The following is a 22,439-nucleotide window of genomic DNA, read 5'->3' as shown; positions in this document are numbered from 1 at the left end:
TTTCAGATTGCCAGCTGCTTGTGGGCCAAGGCCATTCTCACCTAGTGCCTCCTGTGATGACACAAAGTGTTTATAATCCCTGTGATAGTTGAGAAAGCCGAGGGTCAGAAGTAGGATGCTGCTCTCAGCAGCACCACTAAATGCCTTCGCTGGCATCAGATCTTAGTTGCTTCCAAAACATTCATCATAGCTATAGCAAACAGCTACCCAGCATTTCACTGCCTCCATCCCTTAACTTCTAAGGGCTGTCTTCCTTAAACTGACTTCAGAAATGTGTGTGTGTGTGTGTGTACACACATATATTTTTGAAGGATCCAACAAGTTTCTTAAAAGCCTTCTTTACCATCAGAACTTATTTCTCTTTCCAATGCTGGGAGTTACTCATGTTCTTTACCTTCTGAGACACGTTCTCCTTCAGAAGTCATCTTGACCTATGTGCCTCCCTGAGAAAGTAAGCGCTGATGAACTGATGGGAGAAGAGAAGAAGCTGGGTGTGCCCACCCAAGATCCCACCCTTTCCCCCAGTCAAGGATCAATTTCCTTATCCCCAAGTCCATCCAACCACCTCTTGCCAACGTCCTTAAAGCTCATATGTTAAAAGGCATTTGCTTACAAAGCAAATGCTTGTGTTTGGTCGTTCATCTCCCTTAAGACAACACATTTGTATTAACAGAGCTTTGATACATACAAGAGAAATCTCTCTATATCCAGAAACCAAGACACCTGTGCCTGTTATTCTGCATTCTAATCATAGCTAGCTACATATTTTTCTTTTAACTCCTTACAAAACCTAAAAAGAATTGCGAAATCCAAAAGATGCCCGAGATTTCAAAGCAAAGATAACCACAGCCAAAGGAATAATTTTAACGGTGAGAATTTCAGACATCATCAAGGGGCAAGCTGATCATGGGCTTCGTATAAAAGCTTGTCTCAGTCACTGCCACCTACCCTCATGTGCAACAAATCTGGGTGGCAGTAATCAGTCAAAGCAAATTCTGGGGGAGACATGTTTGAAAGAAGAAACCAGAGAACTAGGAATGTCCAGGACTCTCAATGTAGGCGGATGTGTTTCCACTGTACAAAGTGTGGGGAAGAAACGGGAGGCTTACTAGGTGCTATAGGGTTTTCAAATTGCAGCCTTCTTAAGCAGCACCTGGAGAGCCTATGATGCAATTTCATGGCCTGCTCCACCTGCTGGGGACACCAGTGGAGTGAGGGAAGGGCAGATCCTGAGCTTTCAAGTGCCTCCTGAGACTGTTGTAGGTCTTTTTTTTTTTTCCTTACTACTTTTTAAGTTCTCTAAATGTTGACAAAGAACAAAACAAGGAAACTGGCCAGTGGGCTCTGCTCCAAGATCAAGGCTCAGCAAATTTTCCAGGAAAGAGTTTAATAGTAGGAATCTAGGGGCCCTGTGGGCGAAAACCTCCTTCAACATTACCAAGTCACCACACAATGAGCCGGAGCCGGAGCCGGAGCCGGAGCTGATATGACAACGAATGAGCTCGGCGGACGGGGTTCCTCCAGGTCTACCTTATTTACAGACACGGAAATACCATTTGCATGTAATTTTCACACAGTAAAAGGCCTTCCTTTTCATAACATACCTAAAACCAAAAGCCATTCTTAGCTCTCAGCAGAGCCACAGAACACCAGAACTCATTCCTTTATCAACAATGTATTAAATATTTCACAGTGAAGAGTTTGAATACATTCACTGGAATAAATGATGAACTTCAAGTGATCCACCCACCCAACAAACTGTGAGTAACATCTTGCCTCTTGTAAGCAAGGATCCAGGATGGGCGCTCGAGGACGTTTTCCATGGTTGAAAAGGGTTCGGGTCTAGATCGGCAGTTAGAGCATTTGCCTAGTATGTATAAGGCCCTGTATTCAACCCCCAGTACTAGGGGGACGGGGAGGATAAGATATGGTAAGAGGGAAACAGAAGGGAGAGGGAGAGAAAGCAGGAAAAGGGAGAGACAGGGAGGAAAAGAAAGGTGGGAAGCGGCAAAGAGAACACAGACTAGCTCCGCCCCAGAGAGTCTACTCCCGTTTGTAGGCTAGGTCATCAGCATGTCAGAGGAACAGAAATGATACAATAATCTGTTACCCTATTAAAGCTCTTCACTCTGGAATTCTTTGGGTTATTAAACATAACTAAATAAGTACCTGAAACCTCGGTAAGAATTCCAGAGGCCTGGCTTGTACAAGGCCCTAAACAAAGCTGGGTGTTGGAACTTCCAGTATCTCCAGCACTCAAAAGGCTGAGGAGCAAAGATCTCCTTGAGCAAGAGGCTAAGCTGAGCTACATAGGCAGGTTTAACTTAAAACAGTAAATAAAAGAACTGCGGGGGATGAACTCCAGTTCTGCAGAACTGAGCTAATAAGTATTCTCCAGTGGGATCCGAACACTTGTCTGTCGGAAGGGAATGTGCCCTGGGGTTAAGTGCATACCTCCCTGAGGAAGGCCTTTCACTGGGCTGAATGAAAACTCAATTAGCAGGAGCACTCAACCCTTCCCCATCTCGTGCATGCCCTCCCCTCCTCCACACCAAGTAACCTGCTCTACGCTAATGGCGTAAAGCTATAAGAAGGGCGTGGTGAAGCTGGAAAACAGAGGAGTCCTGAGCCTGTCTCCACCCCAGCAGCTTGGGAGTTATCACCCAAGAGGCCGTGCACCGGCCTTTCATCTTTTCAGACAGTCTTCACCTTTCAAAATAATCTTTGCAGCACGGGCTCAGGTGGACCCTCTGTCAAAGGCATAAAACAACCACCGGTTGACATCTGGAAGCCGCCGGGCTTCTCCTCAGTCAGCTGGTTTGTGGAGAGCCTCATTTCTGGAACTCAGGAAAGGCCCTCGCTTGATCGAAAATCTCCACCAAATTGTCAACCACCTTAGAACACAATTTCTCTGCACAAGAAGAGCACAGGGAAGCCTCAGCGGCGGTTTGCGTGACTAATAAGCAAAGGCTATCGCTACAGACTGAAAAGGACTTCTAAAAACGTCTTTCACATCCGCACCCCACCTGCGGCAATTCCGTTCAGACGAGGACTAGCCAGCCTGGGTCCTTAAGACTCTGGCTGGCAAGTAGACAGCAGTGGGCCCACCCGGCCCTTTGAGGCGCTGGGCAGATGAACCTCATTATGATAAACAAATACGTGGTGGAGAAATGAGAGGGAAAGAGAAGCGGAATAGTAGCAGAATGGTTCGTGCACCGTGGGAAGACACGGGAAGAAATGAAGGCGGCGAGGGGTGGGCAGATTTTGGAAGCCTGCTTGCCACCCATGTTGCTGTCTGGGCCAACCTGTTGCCAGGGGTCATGTCTGGGTCCCTGATTCTACAGTAACCAGGGTCCATGTTGATGTCCATGGCTCCTGTCACCACTGAGGGCCATGAGGATGCCCAGGGTCAGGTTAGCCACCTGAGTCCAGGTTGGCGTTCGAGGGACAGGATGCATGCAGATCTGAGTGACCGGCACTGCTACTCAATGTCATGGTGACGTCGGGGCCAGAGTTGCAGCTGAGGGCCACATCAGGGTCCATGGCTTTACTGCAGCCAGGGTCTGGGCTGATGTTTGAGGTTCATTACTGTACCGCCCGCCTGTACTCCGTGACAGCACTACTCCTGTATCACGGCTTCTGCACTACAGGACCATTCACAAGCCGGGCAAGGGCCTGGAGATTTAAACACACAAAGACACACAGACAGAGACACGGGTCATCCTTGAAACAGGAATGCCCCCTTTATTGTGTCCAGGGGCAGCTTATATAGGGATCCTTAACTGACAGTCAAGCCCCAGCCAAACCCACCAGAAATCACTCCCCTGCCATCAGGAACTCCTGAGGGTCTCGTGCTCCGAGCAGCTGCAAGCGTAACACGTTGTTTACAAGAAATTCCAAATCTGGGGGTTCACAGCTCCCAACACAATACCATGAAGGCTATGTTGGTGTCTGAGGGCTATACTGCTGCTGGGGCCCGTGCCGACCCGAGTGGCCTGCACTGTTACCTGGGGCAGTTATGACATCTAGACCCAGCTGCTCCTGAAAACCATATCTGGCCCTACTGTGGCTGGGGTCTGCTGAAGCCTCAGTCCATATTGCCACCAAAGGTCACACAGAAGCCCCAGGGGTGAGGCTACGACCTGAGGCCTTGGTATTCGGCAGCCTTGTGGTCACCAGAAACAACCTTACCTGAGTGGCCATTGCCCAGGGCCAGGATGTCTTCCGGCCCAAACCGCTACTGAGGGCCATGTCTGAGTCTGTGGTCCACATGCAGCTGGGGTCTGTGCCCCATGTCACCACAGAAGGCCTTAGGAACCATACAATATGAAATCAGAGGGCCATGTTGAGCCAGTCCTGTCTTTTGCTGGCCCTGTATCTCACTGAACACTTCAGCAAGAGAGCTGGCCCCTGCACTCTGGAGAGATGGCCCCACCCCTCACCACGCAGTGCAGATGAATCCAGCTGACTCTGACCCCATGCCTGAGGCAGGTGGCCCCAGTGGCTTAGACTGACCAGCTCAGCTAGCACCCAGGCCCACACCTGGGCAGTGGGTTGTTCCACCCTAGCATCTACCCCACCGAGGACTTGCTGGAGCTTGAAGGTACTCTAGGGAACAATACTCACAGGATCTCCATGACTTGGGGCGACAATAGGGTATTCCTGAGTTCTGGTGAGAATCCAGTGATGATGGCACCAGGAACCCGACAAGGGATTCAATGCAATGAACATTGCTAGTAAGGTGATAGGACCAAGGGGTATATACTACATGACACACTGAGGCCCCCAGTGCCACCAGGATGAATGAAGAGGTGATGGAGAGTCAGGAAAGAAGCAAAGAGGTTGTTGTTATTTTTATTATTGTTTTGGTTGGGGGGGGGAGTTGTTCTTATTTTTGTTTGCTTGCTTACCTTGTTTTGTTTTCTTTGGAGGAGCTTCAGGTGTGAGGGGAGGATATGGGAGGACCGGGAAGTGAGCATAATTGGGGTACATGATGTGAAACTCCCAAAGAATCAATAATTAAAAAAACAAAACAACTTTTAAGCTGGGTGTGGTAATGCACGTCTTCAGTGCCAGCCCTTAGGAGGCAGAAGCAGGTGGACCTCTGAGTTCAAGGCCAGCCTGGCGTACAAGAGAGAGTTCAGGACAGCCAGGGCCATTACACAGAGAAAGCCTGTCTGGAGGAGAAAAAGTCTTTCAAAAAGTACTAACAGTAAAATACTTAGGATTGAGAATCCTGTGACACGGGTATCTCAAAATAACATACAGATACATGCAATTTTTAAAATTATTTATTTAGCTTTATTTTCTGTGCATTGGTGTGAAGGTGTCAAATCCCCTGGAAGCAGTTGTAAGCTGCCATGTAGGTGCTGGGAATCGAACTCAGGTCCTCTGGAAGAGCAGCTCTTAACTGCTGAGCCATCTCTCCAGCCCCGTGTAATTGTTTTTTTAATCACAATGGTTTTACAGATGGAATCTGGGTCATAAGTGTTTCCAATGTGGTTGCAGGGAGCTTAGAAACACCAAAACAAAAACACCTCATGTGCCTCAGCTTGTACCCAAAATCAATGAACTCATTAACTCCAATCTGGGAGGAAGACAGACAGTGGGGCCCAGGCCTGTGAACTTTTTAAGGCTCTCCAGGTGACTCCAACACACAGCTAAGTCCGGGCTCCTCTCATGGAGAAACTTGTTCCCTGACCTTTTAATGCAGTCTTGCAAACCTGTGTGGGCGGTCATCCTTTATTTCCGCCAACACCTTCTTGAAATCTGAGATCTCAACAACTACAGAGATTCACAAATACACACACACAAAATACATGCACATGTATTTTTGTTTATTTAACTTAGGCCCTAATTATTAGTACATAAATCAGAAAAACTGAGTGTCTTGAAACTTGCAACCCTTTCTAAATATTTTTTTTAAAAACCTGAACTCTAAAAAAAAAAGCACACATCAAATATATTTAAGTCATGATATAACACACACATTCCCACACACAATTCAATCACCTGCAGGAACCATTACCCGGTAATATAGCTAATAGGTAAGATCTCGCTGTACAAAAAAAGAAAGAAAAACAAACAAAAACCCACATCTGAAAAAACCCAAACAAACAAATAACCAGACTTTGATTAAGACACGTGCCCTTCCTGTGAGCACTACAGTCGGCATGGTTTGTCACAGCACTTTGAGGTAGCATGTTCTGTCAAGGAACACAAGTCACAGAGACACACAGTACAGGCATCAGCCTCGGCCCTTCACACAGGAAGATGAGCTTGTCTGTATGCATTGCTAGTGGCAGCCCTAAGATGCCTCGCTATTCACCCATGCAACTCCCCGCTGCACTGCAGCATTCCGACGCATCTTCCTTGTCTGCCAGGCCAGCCTCCTTTGCCACATGTGTCCCCCACTGGCTGGAGAAAAGCCCAGTAGGAGGGGCACTGGACATCATGGCGTCCTTTCTTCTTGTGTTTGACAACTACATTCACGAAGAGAGACTCCCGCTTTTAAGGCTATGAAGAGGTTCAATGTTGTCTCCATGATTCTGACCTAAAAAAGCTGTCTCCTTCCTCACTTGGAAACAATGTCTATGGAGAAGCAGTGAGTTCTCTGGGATTTCCTGGTAGAATGATGAGCAGGAAAGCTTTTTAAAAAAAAAAAAAATCCACACACCAAAACACAGGTACAAGACCAAAACCAAGGACAAATTTCTTTTCGCAAGTTAATTTTTGGGGGGAAGAGGGGTTGTTTTAGACAAGTTTCTCTACATAGCCCTGGCTATCCTGGAACTCACTATGTGGACCAGGCTGGCCTCCAACTCCAGAGATCCATTTGCCTCTGGAAAGCTGGGAACAAAGGCATGTGTCACCATACCCAGCTCCCTTTGACAAGTTAAAATGACAGGGGTTTACAGTTTGGGAAGTGGCTTGCTTCTTTTAAGGAAAAGTCAGCTTAGCTCTTCATTTGAAATACAGATATACAGTCAAGACAGGCTAAGGATTAAAGCTGCGAAAAGGTCCACCAACTTCAGACCTGGGTGCAAGTAACCATTTTGTTGTTGTTGTTGTTGTTGTTTGTTTGTTTGTTTTTTTTTTGCTCAATGGTCACAGATCAAAAAGATTTCAAAAGCCCTTTTGTCCCAATATGGTTCACCTTTCAAAGAGTTCAAAGGTGAACCCTCCAAAGCAATTAATAGACAAATGAGTTAAAGAGTACATGTCCAGGCAGGAGGAGCATGTGCTGGGCCTGAGTAGCCACTTAAAGCCCTCTCCGGCTGACCAGAAATGAGCCCCCGGCATCACTGAAGGCCAGCCACTGGAGTCAACTGCACAATGAGCATTAGACTTCAAGTATCAAGGTGCTACAGCAGCCGCTGGGAAGCCCTCCCGCACCCCACTATACAAAAAGGGAAGCGCTGCTGAGCAGCTTATTGGTGCGAGGGGCGAGAGAACTGTTCTCCGAACTCAGCAGCCTCAGGAAGACAAAGGGTTCTTTACCATCTGCGCAATGCCAAGGTGCACGAGCTGGCACTCGAGTTCTTTCTCTCTCTCACTTTTTTTTTTTTCTCAAACAGGAAAATGGTTCTGTTGGGTTAACAGTGTCACCTTAAAATGTCATAAATTAAATAAGTTAGTTCACATTTTTTTTTCTTTCCCAGCACTTAAATTACAGTAAGTTTCTAAAGCACTTTCGAAACCCGCTGTAACAGTTCGAGGTCTCTTCTGTGGACACTGCCGGCCCTGGGACACTCATAGTCCTCCATCTGCAAAGGGACGTACTGCTCGAGCACTCCCAGGCCCTGCTCAGCAGGACTCGTGAACAGCTTAGTCCATGAGGGTTTAAAGTTTCCGCTGAATCCCAAAAATACAATACCGCCTATAAAGAAAGAGAGAGAGAAAAGTTGAAGTATATAGCTACCAGTTCCAGCAAGATAATGAGGGAGGTGGGTCAGAGTTGAGCAACACAAAGATACACACACACACATATGTATTAAATACACAAACACACACACACACGAACACCTCCACTTCCTTACGTCAGCAAGGAATTCTTGCCACCCAAATGACAGGCCATATCCCAACACAGGTCCTCTGACACGGTCCTTTATGAAGAAATTATTTCAACGACACTCAAGGAGAGCTCATGAAATCAGTCTAGCAGACAAGCAGCACCATAAAAATATTTTCACTGCCGCAGCCTAAGGACGTTGTAGGATACTACAAATACAAACCTTTACTATGGAGGTGTGCTGGTTTGACCAATCCCAGAAGTACTAATGAATCAGAGATATTCATCTGCTTGATTTCTCCTCTTGTGCTCAACAGAACGATTGACCTGTGGGTCAAAGTTAGAACGTCAGAACCAATGCCAATCATTCAGCACGGATTTCCTGAGAATCTTTCTGGACTGAAAGCAATGGAAGAACAGTAGACAAAACAAATTTAGAAAGGAAAACAGGCCAGATGCTTTTCATCCCCGGTGACACAAGTCTCAAGTCCCTGCTGCAAAGGGAACCTCTCATGTTCTTAGGAGGAGCAGCAACACAGGGAAACCCAGAGGAATGGTCACCAAGAGTCACGTAGGTGCGAGGGCACACTGGAACCAAGCCTTTCAAGGACTGGTCTATTCTCTAGAGTACTCTATTATTGTATGTGCCATTACCGCTTTATTATAAATGGGTAAACACAAACTTAAAATGTAAACATAAGGGTTGGAGTGCAGATTATTGGTGAGTATTTGTCGGTCTAGGATAGAGAGGCCCTAGACTCACTCTCCAGTATGCTACAATAACAGTGCTACAAATAAAAACATATGTAAGCCATTCTCTATGGTTTAAAAAAAATTTTTTTTTAAATTGTTTGTTTTAGTTGCCGTCTTTAGGGCTGCTGACGTGGCTCGGCAGTTGAGAGCAGTTGCTGTTCCACCAGAGGACTGGAGTTTGATTCCCTACATGATACCTACATGATACGTACATGAAAGCTCACAACCACCTGGGACTCCTGTTCTAATGTACCTGATGCCCTCTTCTGGTCTCTGCAGGCACCAGGCCCAAACATAGACACACAATAGTAAAAATGTACAGTACATCAACACGATGCTCAGAGCAGTTTGTGGATTCCTGCTTTTCTTCCTGGTATAGTTGCTATGGCTCTATGGTTTATTTTAGTATCTAACCAACACGCTGTTTGTATTGGTATAATTTCGTCAAAAAGAGCTCTTCAAAGTAGATTGCAATACCAGCTGCCAAGTACTACAGGAAAGTAAACTGTGAGTTCCCATATATAGAAAGCGTGCTACTTGCATAATCTAATTTAGTTAGGGATATCTTGTAATATTAATTTCCATCCAGAAAAAGAATTCCTCCTTTAACTCTGGCTGCGACCCCTTTAGCGGTGCAGATACTGTCTTCATTCGGGCTTTGACAAGTGCTTACATACTGCACTTGGTTGCAGTCTTCCTAAAGCAGTGGTGATGGGATTCCGAGTTCCTGGAGAGGACTGGCCACAGAAGTCCTGCAGTTCTCAACTTCAACAGGATGAAATTTACCAGGCCAGTCTGGAGAGATCCTTACCAGATGCACTCAGGCATGCATGTCTGACGCATGCATGAACACACGGGTGCATGCATGCATGCAGTCTACCCACAAGCTCTCAAAAGAGACACTGTCAGTTGCACTAGAACTTCATTCTGAAGTTCTGGCTGTCTCACTTTTGCTAAGCAGACCAGGTTGGTCTCAACCTTATATCTTCCTGTCTCTGCTTCCAGGATGCTGAGATTACCATTGCTTCTGACCCCTGCCCTGTAACTTCTCGACCCTGTATTAAATGCAGTATATACTCCTAGCAATCTTAGGGTCCAATGCATACACTTCTGCAAACTAAACACAGTAATATAACCAGCAGACAGCTGGCAAAATAGCTCACTCTAAAAAGTCTCTCTAAGATAGCCCTATTGCTGACCCCCTTAGTCACAGGCTCTGCATACATAAATTCAACAAGTCATTCATCCAATTTATTTGGGAAAAAGCATCAACCAGTGGGTGAAGACGGTACTTGCCATGCAAGCCCGATAACCCAAGTTCAATTCCCAGAACCCACATGGTAAAAAGAAAAGAACTGTAAGATACTCTCTGACCTCTACATGTGCACCCTGGCATGCATGGATCCACATTCCTGTCACATACAAAGGAAACAGTGAAAGACTAGGGGGAACATCTGCATGTATACTGGATACAAACACATGCCTTCCCTTAACACTGTTTCCTAAACAATACAGTGTAACAAGTATTTACAAGGCATTTCCATGGATCTTGCCATTATTCAAAGAGAGAATTTAAAGTATAAAGAAGAACTATGAAGGTTATATGCAAATATTACACCATCTGAAATAAGGTACACAGGCATCTGCAAATTCTGGTATCTGCAGGGGGAACTCAAACCAAACTTCTCTAGATACTGAGGGAAGACTACAGAGAAATGACCTCCTACACACACACACACACACACACACACACACACACACACACACACACACACACACCATGCCCCCCATTCACACACAAACAACATGTAAATGTTACTCCAAAATATTCTAAAGACTTTATGGGACTTATCGGGAGCAGTTCTGCAGGCTACGAGAACATACATCATCAGATCAATGTGAACAGCTAGAAAGTCAGGCCAGCCTCACTCAACAGGAAACTTGGGCTCTTTTCAAAAACAGCTGCACAGAGCAGCAGGATCTTGAGTTCATCACCTGTCCTCAGTCACAGTCCGGTCAATCCCGAAAAAGAAACATTCTCCGGGGCCTCTTTTTTTCCGAGATGAATGAACAATAAAAACCAGACCCTGCTCTTAAAAGAGAGCTGGGACACACAACCACTTAAACAGTTACTCTTTTCCAGATACCAAGTGACCTGAGCGATGACCTCCTGAATCCCGATCACTGTACAATGCTGTGTGAGAGTCCATCAGTGAGACCAGTGGCCACTGAAGAAAAAAACTACCACACAGAGCCTGAAAGGCTCATGGAGTGAATAGAGCTCAGAAGGAAACCTGGCAATGAGGAGTCACATCATAAGGTAGCTTTTCTCTGGTGCAGGGCAAGCTTGACCTACCTTGGAGGGATGCTAGTCTTTAAATACTCTTCCATCTGACTGACATCCGCAGGAAGGAACATCTTTTTTTCCGTCAGCCGGAAGGGAACGCTGCAGGCATCCACAACCAGGAGGAGCACACCCGCACTCCGGAAGGTGAAGTCCGTACCATTCACCTGAGAATACAAAAGTACCTCCAAGTTGCCACCTCCATTTCAGAAACATCCCTAGGATGCTTGAGTTTGGTTAGTTCCTTCTAAGCCCAGGCTTCAGAATGTATCATGTTTGGTTTACTGTCTCCCTGCAATGCCTAAAATGGTACCCATAATCCTGCAGATTTCAGCTTCTTCAACTGTAGGTCATGACTAAAAGGCTTCTTGGATGCACAAACCCAAAAATCCATTAAAAAATAAAACACATAATGCATCTTGGGTATTTCTGGCTGTACTCCGTCGTGTTGCATCTTGTGACTTTACTGGAACCTTGACTCTGCACATCCGACATGTGGGCTTTACACTGTGCACGCTATCAGTCACATAGTCCCAGCAAACGCTGCTTCAGGCATCTCTGCTGAATCAAGGATCCTTTTGTCATTTTGTATTACGTATTTATGTAAGGTGGCATTCTCAGCACTGATGACTACAACATCGAAGTATGGATAAACTCCAAAAAAACACTGAAGATATTCTGCATCTTAAAGTATCAGAGATGCCGTCAAAATTTAATTCCTTTTGTGAAAATGAGCAAACCCAGCCATCTCACTATTCAAATTCGCTTTAATCTTTGACAACAATTAGTAAAATTATGTGCAGACCAAGAATTGTTTTGAAATACATTTCTTTTAGTGTTTGATTTGTGTAGTTATTTTACATATTTATATAGTCGAGGTTTTACAAAAATTCCTCTGTAAAAAGAAGGCTATGAATGGGAAAACGTTAAGAGGTCTTGCTAGAGTCTGCCCCAGGAATTGTTGCCGGCCACATAACATCTAAGGGAGATAGGGCAGCCTCCGGCTAGCTGAACAAGTGACATTGACATGTTCAGACCTCAGCCATGAACACTTGGGGCATCACTGAGACTAGGGCTCTGGAGTCAGCGCTCAGGTGCTGGCACCCATCACATATAACCCGTCAGCATCTAGGTCCGGAATACCAAAGACAATGAATGTCTCCTTCCTCCTCCAGACACAGCTCTCCTCTGACATCGAAATGGCAACGTGGGTCTTTTACTGACACTTAAGTTATGAGGTCCTGAAGCAAGACAGAATGAGGGAAGAGAGGAAATATGGGAAGGGAAAGGAGCCCTCACCCTGGAACCTGGCTGAGAGTCAAGACACGGCAAGGAAACAGCTAAATGAAAACTGCCCACTAAGACAGCACATGTCTTCCTAAGATATCTTAAAGAAGTTAAAGAAAACACGCCACATAGGGTCAGAATGTGTGTGACTGTGAGTTTTACCATGTTAGCACCCTAACAACCCTGAGCCCTAAAAGCGCATCTCACAAAACCACCTTACAGCTTCACTTACAAAGTAAGAAAGCCAACTCGTATGTTTCCTTCCATGCTTACGTTTAATCTTTGAACTCCCCCCGCCCAGTCCCCTTTTGGTTGCTGTCTCTCAGCTCACAATGTGACCTCTCAGGGATCTCTCCAGTACCATACCTCCTACCTGCTGCCATGACGGTCATATTGAAACTGTAAGTGCCAATCAACTCTTCCATCAGTGGCTTTTGTCATGATCTCTTCACAGCAACAGAAAGTAACTACAACGCTCTACTTATTAATAAATCATTAATATTGGCTTCTTGCCCTAAAATTCTTTCTATGGCAGTCAAGGACCCAGCTTTGCTGAGAGGAGGCCCTTGAGGCCTCTGGCAGCCACACTGTCCTACCTCTCCCTACCACTGACTGCATCACTACACTGTTTCACAAAACCTTCCCTAAGTCGCAATCTGTGATCTTGTCAAGAAAAGGAAATGCCAAAGGGTGGTGGGGGGAGGGGGGCAGGAAGGCACATGCTGTAATCTCAGCACCCAGGATTTCTGAGGCAAAGGACCATGACTGCCAGGCTAGCCTGGGCTACTTATGAAAATCTTGGCCAAAAAAAAAAAAAAAAAGAAAAAGAAAAGAAAAGAAAAGAAAAGAAAAGAAAAAGAAAAAGAAAGGAAAGGAAAAAGAAGAGAGATAATGAAATAAAATAACAAAAGGGGAAAGCCAGAATTACCAAATATTAATTTCTCATCAATAAAAAAGAAGACAAAGCAAAAATAACTTCATATTGACCAGACACTGCTGTCTATTAAGAGTAAATCCTATTACACTGACAGTTAACAAGGGCTCGACAGGTTCTCTCTGCTGTGCCAGTCCTTCCTGAAATATTACTTCTAACCCACGGCTTAGCTCATGAGAACTCAAGATGATTTGTTTAGCTATGGTTAAGTTGCTCTAATTGAGGAAATAGTTCTGCAAATTCCTGATGTATTTTTTTCTCTTTTTTAATTGTATGCTATTTATGTGTGTGGGGTGTGTGTGTGTATCTTTCTGTCTGTCTGTCTGTCTGTCTGTCTGTCTCTCTCTCTCTCTCTCTGTGTGTGTGTGTGTGTGTGTGTGTGTGTGTGTGTGTGTGTGTGTGTGTGTATGGGGAGATGTGTGTACTATGGGGTGAGTGTGGAGGTCAGAGAACAATTTACAGGAGTCAGTTTCTTCCTTATACTGGGTCCAAGGGACTGAACTCACGTAGTTAGGCTTTGTGGCAATCACATTTAGCCACTGAGCCACTGTGACTCTCATGTGAAGAAAGAAAGAAAAAGAAAGAAAGAAAGAAAGAAAGAAAGAAAGAAAGAAAGAAAGAAAGAAGAAAGGTAGATATAATCCTCTATTTACAAATGTAAGAATATTTAAATTTCATGAAAGACAAGAAATTCCATGATTCTCAGAAATTCAAACTATGCTTGCAAAAAGCACCTTTCCCTCCCCCTGCCAAAACAAACAAAAAACCATAAGGAAGAGGAAGAAGCTTTCAGAAAGGGCATCATGCCAAGGCCTCAGAAGTGAGTTATGATGTGAAAGTTCTGGAGAAAAGTGTGCCAAAGGAGCCTGCAACCGTTGGTAGAAACCCTGGAAATCAGGGCTCAGTGGTGGCGACAGCAGCCCATGGTGCATACACATCACATGACTGGGCATAAGACTGGGTAAGAAGGCAAATTTCATGGTATGTGTATCTTTCTACCTTAAAACATTGGGGACAGGTGTAAACCTAACTTTGTCCCACATACTTAGATTTGGGATCATCTTACTCATTGCTTTAACACACTGAGTTCCTGCAGAGACCCCAGAAGGCTAGAGGGATGCTGGACATCTGCTAGCAAAGACCTCCTTACACAGAGACCCCCAGACCATCCCGACTTTGGACAGACCACAGTTGAGTTCTAGTTTCTAACTGGGCTAGTAGGCCAAAGTCTAGTGCTGATGCTATGACTTGCATTGTTCCACTGCTTTCTTCACAACCTTCCTTTAAAGAGATGGGGAGCCTTCAAAGAAAAGGCCAAAGGTACTTAGAGGCCATCATTTCCCGTATCTTAAACAGCCTGGGAGTTTATTTTAATTCATAAAACAAGATTAGACATGGTTTTCCATATTTAATAAACATGAGAATTATTCTTTAACTAAAGATACCTTTCCTGCATAATGGTGACTGAAAAGTAATTTAAACAATTTTTTAATATTAGCCTAATATAGCAGTTCTCCACCTTCCTAATACTGTGCCCCTTTAATACAGTTCTTCATGGTGTGGTGATCCTCCATCATAAAATTATTTTGCTGCTTCTTCATAACTCTAATTTTGCACTGTTATGAATTGTAATATAAATATCTGATATGTGACTCCAAAAGGGACACAACCCCCAAGTTGAGAATCACTGGTCTAAGAGTAATAAATAAATAATCCTCTTGAAAAAAATAACCCTAAAACACGGCCATTTAAGGGGCCTTTACACCTTAGCTGTATTCCTGACACAAGTAAATCAAATGGGATAACAAACCCGTGAATGGTCCCAAAAGTAATGCATATCACTAGGACTGACAATCAAAGCAAGAAGCCACAGCAGTGCACAGATATGCAGTGCTCTGCGCTTCGCAAAGACCAAGAAGTGATGCTGTGGTTTGAAATCTGTGCTCCTACAAATTCATAGTCTGAGATTCTAATCCCCAAAGTGATGGTATTAGGAGATAGAACCTTTGAGAAATGAGGGGAAGCCCTGGTAAATGAGACTTTGAAGGTAAACCCGAGACATTACAGGGCACAGAGAGGAGGGGCAGCCTAGGAGCCCCACAGTACTTTACCACAGCCTCCATCTCAGACTTCCTAGCTCTAAAACTGTGAGCAGTAAATTCTGCTTCTATGTTACTTAGTCTATGGCATTCTGTTGCAGCAGCCCCGAAGACTGAGGCAAGGCCAAACTGTACTTACAGAAATAACAGATGGCTCTCCTCGCTGAGTTTCTGCTTTCCCGGGTGACTGGAACCGTACAGGGAGGTAGCTCTTGTGAGGGTCACTGGTAAACACCATCTAGACAAGAACACATTGCATCTTTGAAGACAACTGTATCCATGTCCCATGGGTTTCTCAAAACATATTCAATCATCCCAAGTGGCTATTTCTTTATCTGAACTTTATACACCCACTTCATGACCTGAAATTCTAGATCATGCATGTAATCCACAAAGTGTATGCTTCTTGATTTCTGGAACAATCATGGTTTCAAAGAAGAATCTTGTTAATGAAATCAAAGTGGCTGAGGGTCTGGCTCTTTGGTCCATCACACGCTTACCACACATTCCCACACAATCAAGTCAATAAAACTAACTCAGTAATATGTGCTAAGTGTAAATCTTTGCAAATATGTCATGGAAAAACGGGCACACATCTCTTTAAAGATGATTTCTTTATTGTTTATGTATTTATGCAGTGTGTGTGTTTATATGAGTATGAGCACGTGTTCAGGTGTCCATGGGGGCTCAGAGGGGGATCAGATCCTCTGGAGGAGCTACGGATTATTGTAAACCAAACCACCCTCTATCAGTACTAGGAACCAAACTCCTATCTTCTGCAAAAACAGCGAGCCATCTCTTCGGTCCTGGAACACATTTTTTTTCCCCCCAAGACAGGGTTTCTCTGTAGCTTTGGTGCCTGTCCAGGAACTAGCTCTTGTAGACCAGGCTGGCTTCGAACTCACAGAGATCCGCCTGCCTCTGCCTCCCGAGTGCTGGGATTAAAGACGTGCGCCACCACCGCCCGGCTGGAACACATCTTTTTAAAATATCTTTTTCAGATCCACTATCTTGAACTGAGATTCATCAATCTAGGACCAAGGATTATGGAGGGCTATACTGTTCACTAGCTTCTAGTGTCCTGAACAGGGCCAGGTCTCAGCCCCTCTCCAGTGTCTATCAAGTGCTGCATCAACACAGCCAGTCAATACATACAGGCCCCCATTTCCCTCTGTCCTATCACCCCCAAGAGCCAGGGCAGCCCTCCACTTCCCACAGGTACTCCTGTTCCTTCCTGCCTCTCTGCTTTCTCTGATGCTGCCCTTCCCATCTTCACCTTTCCCTTTCACTGCTCCAGTTTACTCTTGGTCCCTAAAGTCCACCTCTCCGACCAATGTGTCTCAGTCACAATTCAGGCAGATGAACAGCATACAGTCCTTACAAATCACCATCAACAATTCCGTGGAAGAATAATCATCATCATACCAAGCAACATTTGGACGCTGAGTATGTCTTTTGAGTCTTAGTTTGGGGCAGAACTATGTGAATCTTTCTAATTATTCCCAATACACATGTGTTTGGCTCTAAGATATAACAAAAACACTCCTCTCAAGTTTCCAAGTAAACATGACGCTCCCCAAACGCTTCAAATGCTTCGCAGCTGCACAGCCAATCAACTGCACTGTTCCTTCCTTTTTTCTTTGTGAGGTGGGTTTTCTCTACTGTAAACCAGGCTGGCCTCAAACTTGGAAATCCTCTCGCCTCAGCCTCAAGTACTTGAGATTATAGGCACATATCACCACACCTGGCATCAACACTTTTTAAAAATGAATTCTTCTAGATGTTTGAGGGTATAACAACTAAGAATGCTAAAGGTAGGAGAAGAAGCCAAGGACACCAGCGATGATCAAGTTATTTTGAAAAGTTATTGATGTGGGATGTCCTTCTGTATATGTGTTGCTTTTATTGGTTGATGAATAAAGCTGTTTTAGTCAATGACTCCTCAGAGTAAAGGTAGATGGGAAATTTGAACAGAGATATATATAGAGAGAGAGAGTAGGCAGAGTCAAGCAGACACCAGCCAGCTGCAGAGGAAAGAAGACATGTAGAAAATGAGGTAACGCTATGGCCACATGGCAATACATACACTAATAGACGTGGGTTAATTTAAGATCTAAGAGCTAACTAGAAATACACCTGAGCCACTTGCCAAACAGTATTGTAATTAATATAGTTTCTGTGTGATTATTTGGGTCTGGGTGGCCAGGAAATGAAAGTGCAGTCTGTTTATAAGTTAACAAGTTTATTCAGTATTGAAGGACATTATGAACACTGCACTATACCATTCAATGTCTTCCCCAATATTACCTAAAAGTGAAAATATTATATGGGACTGGGAATCTCCGTGGTAGAGTATGCATTGTGGTAGAGTATGTATTTAGAATGTTCAAGGCCCTTCATTCTGGACAAAGCAAGGAAAAGAAAAGAATTTACATGAGCCAGGCAAGAACCCCTATCTAAAAGCATATACCCACATGCAAGCACTCTTCTTGCTCATGGAGTCTGGAGCTTGTTGGTGGCTTTCTGTTTTACTTGAATGGGAAGGCAAAGATCATTAACAAATATGAGAGTGGGGTGGTGACAGTGAATGACACTGCAGAACTGCCAGCAAGGTGTGGTGGCTGAGGCAGGAGGACCTAAACTTCAAAGTGACCTTGAGCTACAGAGACTCAGGTTCAAAACACAATATAAAATAAAATAACAAGGGAAGGGGCTACAAAGTAAATACTTGGAGGGGAAGACAAAGGAAGGGGGTGCAGAGTGGATGCTGGCCCAGGAACACACTGTCAGAACCATCTTTTCCTCCACTTATTTGTTTCTTGGAAGATTAAGCATGTCGCGTGGCCATTCGTTCTGTACTTCTTTTTCACTTGGAACTGGTCTGACTGTCCTTGGAACCCCATTTGTGTGCAGTTCTAGCGGGTTACTTCCACTGCCATGTCTCTTCAAGATAACTGGGATATATTCTGAGCAGGCGCACTTTTACCTCTAACCAAAGTCAGTCTGCATTTTCAATTACAAGAACATATAATAGCATATGCTTCAAAATAGTGACCATACACCTTTAAAATGGGAAATAAGTTTTGACATGAGCTGAAATTTCACACTACTAATAAAACAAAAATTATGGGGCATGGTGGCATATGCCTATAATCCCAGCACCCAAAAGATAGTCAGAATGATCAGGAATAAGGTCAGCCTAAGCTACATAGTAAGTTCATGAAGCTATCCTTCAATTGATGAGACCATGTCTCAAAAAACATTAAGCACATACATACATAAATAAAACACTTTTAGAGCATGTTTAGATATATGAACCCAACGGTAATATTGGAGCAGAATCTTAAACCTAGGAAACAATTTTAACCACACAATAACCTTCCATTTTAAACCATAAAACTCATACTCAAGGTAAATCAACCTAGCCAGCCAATAGACACTTTTGATATAAATGGGGACTGTGTTGCTTCTTATGTGCAACACACTCTAGACAAAATCCAAGAGGGGTCAGCAAGTATTTGTAAAGCTGCATGGTAGGTTCCAAAGCCAAGTACTCCTACTGCCAAGACGAGAAACTGTGGCTTCCCTCCTCAGGTCCCCTCCTCCCTGCTTACCTGGTGGGTGCCACAGCCCTGACAGAGTCCTGTAAGCATGCTCGGCATGCGCTTGACCGCCGAGGGCTTTCTGTAATACTGCGGGTACGCTTTGGCCATGCAGTTGCTGATGTCTTTGGAGTCTGTTGCTGCCTGAATCTTGACTCTTTCGCATCCCTGAGCTGAACAGTAACTGTGACCATCTCTGTGGCTATGGGCTCTGAGATACAGAAACAATAACCTGTAAAGTAGAAACCAAGTCAATTGATGTTCATTCCTCTCAGAAGCATAAAATTTTCCAACTTGATTCATGGCCAAGGGGATAGTTCTCCAATAAACAAACTTTTAAACCTTAAAAGAAAAATAAATTGCAAAGCTAATAAAATGTTTCACTTTCCTCCCTATCCCCACAGTGTCTCAGATCCCTGCCTTAGGGAGCGCTGTGATACTTTGATTCAATCGCCCTGAAAGACATCCAAGTTGATTTCTGGTTTAAATTAGTTCAAGGGGTCATCTGAGAGGAAGGAATTTAGCTTGCCTCAAGAACTTGAAAACTATATTTATATTGAGCTTAGAAATGGAAAATTAATATCAACTATTCCTTTTGTGGTTGCTGCTCATAAATCATTGTGGAGAGAAGGATAATAAAGTAGCAACTGTGGCTTGTTTAACTAAGGTCAAGACAATCAAAGCCTTGGGACACTTTCCAAGAGCACATGGGCCTGGGGTCCATCCTTCTCCATGGGGCCAAAGCCAGTTCTGAACTAAAGTCTCCCTACCAAGATGAAAGGGAAATGTGTGTTCTAAGAAAAGCTGCAGCACTGTCTGCAAACCTAGTGTTTCCAAACCGGAGGAGTCAGGATGCAAAGGGCTTGATTAAAACGTGACTGATTAATTAAGAGTTCACTTTTTTTTTTTTTTTTGGTGTTTTGAGACAGGGTTTCTCTGTGGTTTTGGAGCCTGTCCTGGAACTAGCTCTGTAGACCAGGCTGGTCTCGAACTCACAGAGATCCGCCTGCCTCTGCCTCCCGAGTGCTGGGATTAAAGGTGTGCGCCACCATCACCTGGCTAAGAGTTCACATTTTAAGATGACATCGATGCAAAGTTACAACTGAAAGGTAGCATACAATCTAAGCTGATGATACAAAATTCCCAAAGATAAACAAAAACGTTATAATAAATTGGTTTTACAAAGTAAGAGCCAAGCGAGGTGGTGCATGCCTTTAACTATAGCACATGGGAGACAGGACAGGTAGATGGATCTCTGTGAGCTCAAAGCCTGCCAGGTCTACACAGAGAGACCCCGTCTCCCCCCGCCCCCACAAAAAAAGGTAAGAAAATTGGTGACTGTCCAAAAATCTAGTCATTTTAGTGCAAATACTTAAAAAATAATAGGGGCCTAAATGGGCAAGAGCCTTTTAGTATATAATTTAAATGGTCAAAATGAATAGAATTAAAAAGAAAAAGATCTTCAGAAGCTGGATGTTTTTTAATAACCGAACCGGAAAACAAAGTCCCATCTTTGTACGTGCACAATCACTAATTTGTGACCACTGGAATGTCCTTACAAATTTGGTCGTTCCTTTTATTTTTGTGAAAATTCAACTAAGCGTGTGGAAATTCTGTCGTCATTAAAATAAATGTCCCGTTAGACTGCTTATATTTAATTAGAGGTCGAAACTCGGAGACTCTTAAGCTTACCACACTGGCTGCTGGGTACCGGAGGGCAAGCGAGCTGCTTCGTAAACAGAGGCTAACCAGATAGTTACCAAAGAGCCCCAACTTTCGTCCCCCAAGCAACTCTGCTCCCACTTCTTCCCACTCTGAACCGTTTGTCTTCCCCAAACATGCCATGCCCATGTTAGTCCATGCTTCCATGCATCTGTGCACCGTTTCTTCTCCTGCGCCTCCTCACCCAGCTGTTTCCACCTCCCCGATTGCTCAAGATTAGCTAACGTGCAGCCTCTGCAGGATGTCACCGTCCTCTCAGCTCACCTGTGAGTTACCCACTAAGGCACGCTAACTACACTGCTGTAGACTTACAGCATTTAAGCCTTCCCCTCTCTGATAACTTCAGTGACTGCGAATTTCCTGCCAATATGGAGTCTATCTACGTCTGTATCTTTACGCCCAGACAGCAGCTGGTAAGTTTACGGATAAAGTTGGAGGGAGCATGCTACTTGCTGGAGAGAAGAGGAGAGCAAGCCTACCATAGCCCACAGGCTCAGAGACTGTAACTGGACAAAAGCAGACAAAGCCACCAGGACCCCAGGAGAGCAGGATAAGAATTAAAAAGTGGAAAGACGCAGCCTAGAGAAAGTTGGAAGCAAACACACCACGGTTACACAGTGATGTTCAGAAACTCACGGTCAGCTTGAGAACTAACCTTAAGTTCGAAAGGGGAAATGGACTTCCAATGAAATATAAATAGTATCTCATGTAATTATTACAGAGTTGTTGCCGAAGAACAAACTAATTTCCAATTGGGCCTACTGATGGCTCTTGACAATGATAATCTCTTCCCCTAAATTGCCTTAATAAGTAAATAGCAAATATCTTCACTTGAGTCCTCCTTCCAACAATAATTATTAGTCATCTGAGCTGTGCTCCTAACCTCTAATAGCAACATGCTCAAGTGCCCACACCAACTGCTCTGCTAAAGAGCTGTCACACCCCGTCCGTTCTTAGCTATGCGGAGGAACAGAATTTCATCGTTAAAGCAAAACAGCATTAGTTCTCATCACTGCTTCCGTGAATTACCCTGTGCCAGAGTCAAAATAGAATTTCCTCTCGGACGGCTTCCTCTGCAGCTCCTCCATCGACTGTGCCGGCTCATAGTCTTCCATTCTGGACAGAGAGCCATTCTGCCGCTGCAGGAAGCCGAAGGTGACCTGAAAGCTTGTGTTGGAGGGGTAGCAGAGGCCAACTCGGATCCAGTTGTCCCTTTAGGGAGAGACAGCAGAGAAAGTTCATACCTGAGTTAGCATCTTTAGAATGCTGCAGCACATGGACCTTTTAAGCATGACCTCTCTGTCTTTTGAGACCTGAGCCTGAAACACTTAACTGGTTCCCAAATAGCTTGTATTAATGTATCTAGAACAGAAATATGATCGACCAAAAAAAGAGAATATTTAAATAAATTTAATATTTAAATAGTATATAATTTAAATATTTATATAAATATAAACTTATATATAATATAAACTTATATTTATATAAATATAAAGAGAAAATATAGAAAATTTCAAGAGAAGTTGGAATTTATTTGTGAATTAAAGTTAGACAACATATTCTTCAAACAGATACAGTTCAAGGTGCACAATTAGTTACACTAACGTGAAACAACCAACATCCTGACATCCTGCTTTTCCATCCACCGCACAACTGAGAGGAATGAAGGCACGTGCCATTTATCCAT

General features: G+C 44.2%; 1 protein-coding gene across 4 annotated transcripts in view; it reads right to left on the bottom strand.

Annotated features, from left to right (window-relative positions):
* Positions 1–5,816: 5,816 nt before the first annotated feature.
* The window catches only part of Cemip2 (cell migration inducing hyaluronidase 2), a 92,592-nt gene continuing 75,969 nt past the window's right edge, over positions 5,817–22,439 (bottom strand). For 2 of the 4 annotated variants that reach the window (XM_075973676.1, XM_075973677.1), the window contains exons 19-24: positions 21,782–21,964; positions 19,043–19,262; positions 15,568–15,666; positions 11,121–11,275; positions 8,235–8,338; positions 7,564–7,879 (exon numbers count right to left, since the gene is read on the bottom strand). In XM_075973676.1, the coding sequence (XP_075829791.1) occupies positions 7,683–7,879; positions 8,235–8,338; positions 11,121–11,275; positions 15,568–15,666; positions 19,043–19,262; positions 21,782–21,964 (958 nt within the window). In that variant the 3' untranslated portion in view covers positions 7,564–7,682. Of the gene's footprint in view, positions 7,880–8,234; positions 8,339–11,120; positions 11,276–15,567; positions 15,667–19,042; positions 19,263–21,781; positions 21,965–22,439 lie in introns of all 4 variants that reach the window. The other 2 variants (XM_075973674.1, XM_075973678.1) reach the window with 2 other exon arrangements.

Source organism: Microtus pennsylvanicus, chromosome 5 (genome assembly GCF_037038515.1).
Source record: "Microtus pennsylvanicus isolate mMicPen1 chromosome 5, mMicPen1.hap1, whole genome shotgun sequence".
Classification (NCBI taxonomy): Eukaryota; Metazoa; Chordata; class Mammalia; order Rodentia; family Cricetidae; genus Microtus; species Microtus pennsylvanicus.
Note: the sequence above shows the minus strand (reverse complement) of the source record. Positions and strands in the feature narration are given on the sequence as shown.